This window comes from Orycteropus afer, unplaced genomic scaffold (assembly GCF_000298275.1).
Source record: "Orycteropus afer afer isolate SDZICR_OR568_19922 unplaced genomic scaffold, OryAfe1.0 scaffold00364, whole genome shotgun sequence".
Lineage (NCBI taxonomy): Eukaryota > Metazoa > Chordata > Mammalia > Tubulidentata > Orycteropodidae > Orycteropus > Orycteropus afer.
The window spans coordinates 3,324,562-3,333,038 of NW_006921951.1; the positions used below are offsets into that span (position 1 = coordinate 3,324,562).

An 8,477-nucleotide genomic window follows, 5' to 3' on the forward strand; every position below is an offset into this window, starting at 1 on the left:
AAAAAAAAAAAAAAAGAGAGAGAGACAGTTGTTCTAACAGAACAAGGGGGTATTGTGTGGTTTAAAATCAGGAAAGGCGTGCATCAGGGTTGTATCCTTACTTATGTAATCTGTATGCTAAGCAAATAATCAGAGAAGCTGGACTATGAAGAAGAACACAGAACCAGGATTGAAGGAAGACTCATTAACAACCTGTGATATGTAGATGACACAACCTTGCTTGGTAAAAAAAAGTGAAGACTTGAAGCACTTACTGATGAAGATCAGAGACTACAGCTTTCAGTATGGATTATACCACTACATAAAGAAAACAAAAATCCTTACAACTGTATCAATAAGTAACATTATGATAAATGGAGAAAAGTTTGATGTTGCCAAGGATTTCATTTTACTTGCATCCACAATCAACACATAAGGAAACAACAGTCAAGAAATCAGACAACGTATTGCACTGGGCGAATGTGCTGCAAAAGATCTCTTTGTTAAAGTATTAAAGAGCAAAGATGTCACTTTAAAGGCTAAGGTGTGCCTGACCCAAGCCATGGTATTTTCAATAGCTTCTTATGAATGGAAAAGCTGGACAATGAATGAGGAAGACTGAAGAACTGATGCATTTCAATTGTGGTGTTGGTGAAAAATATCGAATGTACCATGTATTGCTAGAAGAATGAACAGATTTGTCTGGATGAAGTATAGCTGGAATGCTCCTTGGAAAGAAGAATGGCCAGACTTTGTCCCTTGTACTTCTGTCATGCTGTCAGAAGGGACCAATTTTCAGAGAAGGATGTCATGCTTGTAGAGTGGAGGGTCACTGAAGAAGGGGAAGATCCTCCATGAGATGGACTGAAACAGTGGCTGCAATGATGGGCTCTAGGATGGCAACAATTGTGAAGAAGGTGCAGTACTGGGCAATGTTTCTGTCTGTTGTACATAGGGTAGCTATGAGTTGGAATCAACTTGATAGCACCTAACAACAACAACAACAACAATTTTCTATAGAAAAGATTGACCTTACATTTCTTTTGATACATTTCCTAGTAAGCACCACAAAAATGCAATGCTATTGTTTTTACCTATGCAATCAAGGTTTTACTAATGAGTCTAACTCTTTCTTGATAGCTATTTCTCTGTTGGGAGCTCTGGTAGCATAGTGCCTAAGGCACTTGACTGCTAACCAGAAAGCGGGCGGTTCAAACCCACCAGCCACTCCTCGGAAGGAAGGTTGGGTAATCTACCTCTGTAGTGATACCGCCTCGGAAACCCAAGGAGGGGTCACTATGAGTCAGGCCTGACTTGAAGGCACATAACAACAACATTCCTCTGTTAAGGAAAGATGAATAGCAATAAAAATGCAACAGTTTTTTATTCTATAAGACAAAAATATTTACTGTTCTGGAGGATTTTCTATTTTTGATTTAATTAGAATTTAGATTTTTTAAATAAGACTTTTACTTCCACTAAAGCAATTCATGCATGAAGCATTTTTTTTGCTGAGCTTTATGATCAATGCAATTAAGTCTACAGAACCATAAACTTGCTCCCCAAATAAAAAAGCTTATTTGATTCTAGAACATTTACTTTTTCATGAGTCAAAATTATTAAACATTTTTGTAAAAAGCCTGGCTCTGATACAGCTGAACTGAACAATAACTTTCTACTCCTATGGACACTAAATCCAGATACTAATCATCTCACACCTACATGCATCTATAGTTTCAAAACCAAGCTGTTTATTTCCAGTCTCTCTATTTTCCATACTAACCCAAGCACTTCTTTCACCTTGTCAGTTTTTTCAGCTCCAAAACTTTTACTTATTTTCTCTATGCATTTCAAATACCCTGCAGTGTCTAATTACACAAACTAATTTTTAACAAAAAGTTTCTAACCTGGTCAATTTAATAGTTCTGTTTTCCTTATACAATTATGCCTTCTACATTTTTTTCTCATTTTTCATGGCTCAATCTCCACTTCTCTAGTTCCTGCCACATTTAAATCATTTTAAATAAGGACTTTTATATAGTTTTAAACTTTAAATATTTCATATTATTTATGCCTCATTTCTTCAAGGAAGCTGTAAGCAACATCAACATGTAAGCAAAGACTGTCTTTCAATATTCATATTAATGAAGTGCTAGGCACATAAGAGGTTCTCAATAAACACTGTAAGAAGCAATCACAGTACATTAGATAGAGGATCAATTCTTTATTTTATAGCAAAGGAAGCTGAAACTTTAGAGAAAATACAACACTAATGTCACATAACTAGAATTTACAGAGTCAGGACTGTAACACTGGTCACTTGATTCCATGTTTAGCGCTAAATTTAAGAGGAAAAACTTTTATAATTTTAGTCACTAAATAAAGCCCTAACATATCATTGGGTGATTCTACAGGTACATATTTTCCTAATAAGAAAAGTTTACATTGAATTGACTACAGATGAATCTCACTCACTCTAAATGGAAGAGATATACATTTAGGAGAGATTTTACAAACTGCTGAACTTTATGTGTCTAAGAAGTATAATACTGCATCCTTGGTAAGAATTATTCTACTTTCCAGAGCTACTCAATAAGGAATTTTTTTAAAAAAATTTCTTATTCAAATGTTACTTATAAATTAAATAAAACATACTGACTTAAAGGATTTAACTAATGACAGTTAAAGTATATGACGGAGTTAATCTTGTATCTCTTAAAAGTACTAGATACGGCTCCAATACAGATTTTAGCATAATTGATATTTTGTATCTTGTTTTTCACACATTTATTTAAAATATAAAGGCATCTGAGGAAATCTTACCTTCTTGATAGGCTCCATCTGCCATGACCAAATGAAGAATCTTGGCATAAAGATGCTGATGTTCATTTCCCAAAATATTCTGAACGACTGTTGAACAAGTTTCAATATTTTCATCTTCATCTTCATGAATAGCCTATACCAAATTTCCAAATAAAATAATTTGAATTTTAACTATGCTAATTGGTGAATTCACTTATTATTTAAAATAAGTTGACTGACCAATAAACATAAACATTCCACTAGTATTCAAACAGAGCATATTTTAAAAGTAAATGTTTCAACTGACAATTTACTTACCTTTACTTTCTCATAAACCTCAAAGAACTTTTCAAAGCCTATTTCCTGCTCCAGGTGAAGTCTCAGTTCCTCTAAATGATTAAAGACACTCTCACATTCACATTCACTAGTAATCTCACCATCACTATTATCTAAAAACATAAAAAAAAAATGAAATGAAGATATTTTATGATTAAAAAATAAGACTGGCTAAAATAATTTTATCCTAACAGACTAAAATTCTATGACAAGTGAATAATGCCACTGAAGTAGATTATTTTCAATATAAAACAGTTTTTTTAAAAAACTATAAATATCTGTCATTGTGTCAGTAATCAAGGTACATATAAAACTGTCTTAAGGTTACTTGATTTTTATTTTTTAGATAGAAATAGTAAATCAGGTTTGAATAGAAGTATTCCTGGAGATGTTATTTAACTTAGTAAAAAAAAAAAAAAAAAAAAAAAAATGGAGGAAGCATACCCCTGTGTTTGGATCTGAAGCAACCCAATCTATTTTAAAAGCCAGTACTATTTTTAAAAACCATACCATTTTTAAAAAGTTGATATTATACATGGGCCATAATATGAAAATCATGTAGAAGGCTAACAACCTAAGACATATACCATAACATTTTAGGGAAGTACCTAAAAAATATTATAAATGCCCAATATGTTTTATGTCATGCACATACCCAAGATACTCTGAAAAAGTCTAGTCGAAGATGAAACTACTGAGGATTTTTTTTTTTTCACATTAACCTCTCTTTCCAAATAAGTCTAATACTGCTATTAAGATATACAAATTTTCTATGCATCTTAGGAGTAATGTTACGAGAAAGAATAGCTTCTAACCCAAAGAAAGTATGTCAAAAATTTTAAAAACTTCTTTCATTTTTAACCTTGCTGATTAATCATGGTATGTTGAAGCTTTCTGTAAAACAAAGTACTGAAAAAACTAAGGTATAATATTTATTACTGGAAAACAAAGAAAAGACGGGGAGGACAACACAAAAATATTTCAAAACATAATTTAATAGGAAAGAAATGGAACAAGTGTGTATACACATTTATGTAAAAATGTACTTGAATAAAAGTTTGAGACACAGTAGCATGTCTCAGTATTTAATGAAAGATCAGATATCAGAAAAATATATTGTACTTGAACTATCTGTACAAACTGCAAAGTAGAAAGGCCCATAATCATCATTACACACCAGAGTGCCATTCTTCATTCAGGGCACTTTCACTGCTGGGATTGTCATCCTCGTCTGCCAGATCTGTCTCATTTACAGTATGCTCTACATCACTGGTCTTTAAGACCGATTCTTCCTCCTCACTGTATTCTTCACCAGCTTGTTCCCTAAGCAACTGCTCCATAGAGGCCTGAAGCTCTTGTAAATCTGTGTCAGTTTCTTCAAACACACTGAAATTAAGAAAAATTCAATGTCAATTGAAGTTTTGCTTTAATTATGAAATTTCAGTTCAGGTCAATATAAACATATACTCCTTTGTACTAAAAACACTAATAATGGATTAAAAGAAATCTTGGGGGGGGGCCTGGGTAGTTTTTAACAAAGGAAATGAAGGTGAATAAAAAACTAAAAAGCTATGGCCACTGAATCAATTCCAACTCATAGCGTCCCTATAGGACAGAATAGAACTGCCCCATAGGGTTTCCAAGACTGTAAATCTTTACAGAAGTAGACTGCCACATCTTTCTCCTGCACAATTGCTGGTGGGTTTTAACTGCAGATGTTTCAGTTAGCAGCTGAGCACTTTAACCACTGCATCACCAGGGCTCCTAAGGATGAATATAATTGATAAATACAGTACATGATACATGTACTGGAATATATAAATCAGAAGAGGACTTATTTCAAATGATCCTGATTTACCAAAAGAGATCATATTATTATTTAGTGCTAAAATTTTAAAACAATGTTTCAATATTACAAGAAGCCAGGGTAAAGAAGCTTTTCATTTGCTTCTAAAACAAAATATTTGTTGTTATTGTTGTTATGTGCCGGCAAATTGGCCTCGACTCATGGTGACCCCTCCTTGGGTTTCCGAAGTGGTATCACTACAGAAGTAGATTGCCCAACTTCCCTTCCGACAAAATAGTTAATACTCAAATATTTTTTTCCCTTTTGTAAATTTGGAAGTTCAGCAAAACATTGCATAGATGTATTATAGTTTCATACTATACAAAAGGTTTTCGATACCTTTTCTAAGATATGAAAACATGAAGGGAATTATATGCCCAGGTTAATGGCAAGATTTAGTGAATAAAATGGCCACCAGAAACTTTGTTGACTGCTTATCTTGAAAATGTCTCTAAAATAGATGTTGTTGTTAGGTGCCGTCAAGTCGTTTCCGACTCATGGCAACCCTATGTATAGCAGAATGAAACACTGCCCGATCCCACACCAGCTCTATGATCCTTGCTATACGAGCCCATTGTTGCAGCCACTGTGTCAGTCCATCCTGTTGAAGACCTTCCCCTCTTTCATTGACTCTTCATCTTACCAAGTATGACATCCTTCTCCAGGCAATGGTCCCTTCTAATATGACCAAAGTAGGTGAGACGAAGTCTTGCCATTCTCGCTTCCAAGAAGCATTTCAGCTGCACTTCCTCCAGTACAGATCTGTTAGTTCTTTTGGCACTCCATGTTACTTTCAGCATTCTTTGCCAACATCACAACTGAAAAGCATCAACTCTTCTTAGGTCTTCCTTATTCATTGTCCAGGTCTCACATGCATACAAGGCAATTGGAAATATCATGGTTTGTGTCAGGCATACCTTAGTCCTCAAGGAGACATCCTTGCTCCTCAGCACTTGAAAAAGTTCCTCTGCGGCCAACCTGCCCAGTGCACTACACGTCTGCTAATGTCCTGACTGCTGCTTCCATTGGTCTCGTTTGTAGAACCAAGCAATGTGAATTCTTTGACAACATCAATCTTTTCTCCATTTATAATGATGCTGGTTATTGGTCCAGTTGTAAGGATTTCTGTCTTCTTTATATTGAGATGTAATTCATACTGAAGACTGTGTTCCTCAGTCTTCATCAGTTAAGTGCCTCAAATCATCCTCACTTTCAGCAAGCAAAGTTGTATCATCAGCGTATCTCAGGTTGTTAATGGTTCTTCCTCCAATCCTGATGCCACGTTTTTCTTCATATACTCCAGCTTCTTGGATTATTTGCTCAGCATATAGATTGAATAAGTATGGGGAAAAGATACAACCCTGATGCACTCCCTTCCTGATTTTAAACCATGCAGTGTCCCCTTGTTCCATTCAAATGACAACCTCCTGGTCAAGGTACAGGTTTCTCATGAGTACAATCAAGTGCTGGGAATTCCTATTCCTCTCAATGTTATCCATAGTTTGTCATGATCCACACAATCAAATGCCTTTGCATAGTCAATAAAACACAAGTAAACATCTTTCTGGTATTCTTTGCCTTGAGCCAAGTTGCATCAGACAGCAGCTATGATATTCCTTGTTCCACGTCCTCTTCTGAATCCAGCGTGCACCTGTGGAAGTTCTCTGTCAATATACTGCTGCCACCTTTTGAATTATCTTCAGTAAGATCTCACCTAGTTGCAATATTAATGATATTGTTCAATAATTTCCACATTCTGTGGGATCACCGTTCTTTAGAATAGGTACAAATATGGATCTCTTCCAGTCAGTTGGCCAGGAAGCTGTCTTCCAAATCTCTTGGCATAACCGAGTGAATGCCTCCAGTGGGGCATCTGTTTGTTGAAATACCTCAACATCTCAGGAAGTATCTCAAATATCTCAGGAAACATCAAAAGAAGATGGAAAGAATACACAGAGTCACTGTACCAAAAAGAACTGGTCAATCTATTTCAGAAGGTGGCATATGATCTAGAATGAATGGTATTGAAGAAGGAAGTCAAAGCTGCAATGAAGGAAATGGTGAAGAACAAGGCTCCAGGAGTTGATGGAGATATTTCAACAAATGGATGCCCCACTGGAGGCACTCACTAAAATAGACAATAACTAGAATTTCATGTACAACTAGAATATTCTGACCATAATAATCTTTTTTTAACCTCTTTTTGGTGCCAGTTCTAGTTTTTTTTTTTTTTTTAAATGCATTTTATTGTAATATAATTTATGTACAGTGAAATACATACAACTAAAGTGACACAGGTCAATGCTTTTTTTTTTTTTGCAGTGTTCCCTCCCCTCTCCCCCCACCACTGGCAACCAATAAAGTTTCCCTCCATATATAAGCCTTTTCTTGACCCTCTACAACAACGAACTAATACTATATTTGTCCTACTGTGATTGACTTAATTCACTCAGCATAATGTCCTCCAAGTTCATCCATATTATGTGGTATTTTGCAGACTCTACATTATTCTTTAGTGCTTCATAGCATTCCAGTATGTGTATGTACCATAGTTTAGTCATCTACTCTTCCACTGACGGGCACATCGGTTGTCTCCATCTTTTTACTATTGTAAATAGTGCTGTGATGAACAAGAGCATGCATGTATCTGTTCCTGTCCTGGCTCTCACCTCTCTAGGATATATACCTAGTAACGGGGTTGCTGGGTCAAATGGTAGCCCCAAATCCAACCTTCCAAGGAATTGCCATATTGCTTTTCACAGTGTTTGTGTCACTTCACAGTCACACAAGCAGTGTATGAGAGTCCCAATGTCTCCACATCCCCACCAGCATTTGTTATTTTCTCTCATTGAACTTTGCCATCAGTGCTGGGGTGAGACCATATATCTCACTGTTGTTTTGATTTACATCTCTCTGATCCAATGATTGTGGAACCTTTTCATGTATTAGCTGACCATCTGAATATCTTCCTTGGTGAAGTGTCTATTCATGTCTTCTGCCCATTTTTCAATGGGCTTGTTAATTCCTTTGGTGTTGAGGAGATGGAGTTTTCCATCAATCTTAGAGGTAAGTTCCTTGCCAGATATGTAATTATCAGCAAATACGAATTTTTGCTGTCATTTTTGTCATATGCTTTTTCATTATGTGGATTTCTTTGTTCCATATAATTTTCTATGCTGAGATCATTTTGTTTGTGAAACATGTTATCACTTCCTTCATTGCTATTGCTTTAGTATTTGCTGCATATTTATGCTGGTCCTCTTTTTTCTTTTGATGTGAAGGTTTATCATTTTTCTTTGAGGTTACGCTGTGATTTTATAGTTTTCTTCCCAAGTGTAGAACAGTCCATTCTATCTTGTAGTTGTCTTGACTTCCCTACCATGTAGAAGTTCTGTAATGACACATATTTTTTTTTCCCCTCTTTTTGGTTTGTAGTTGTCCTCATTTGTCGGTTGGTGTCTCTGGTTCCCTGTTTACAATCTTGTAGGCTTATTTACTTTGGATACTTCCATAG

The 8,477-nt window shown here is 35.5% G+C and overlaps 1 protein-coding gene across 1 annotated transcript in view; it reads right to left on the reverse strand.

Annotated features, from left to right (window-relative positions):
• Nucleotides 1-2,231: 2,231 nt before the first annotated feature.
• The window catches only part of LOC103207321 (serine/threonine-protein kinase Nek1-like), a 278,788-nt gene continuing 272,542 nt past the window's right edge, over nt 2,232-8,477 (reverse strand). The window contains exons 19-22 of the mRNA XM_007952898.1: nt 4,295-4,503; nt 3,100-3,230; nt 2,803-2,935; nt 2,232-2,317 (exon numbers count right to left, since the gene is read on the reverse strand). Of these exons, the coding sequence (XP_007951089.1) occupies nt 2,232-2,317; nt 2,803-2,935; nt 3,100-3,230; nt 4,295-4,503 (559 nt within the window). The remainder of the gene's footprint in view (nt 2,318-2,802; nt 2,936-3,099; nt 3,231-4,294; nt 4,504-8,477) is intronic.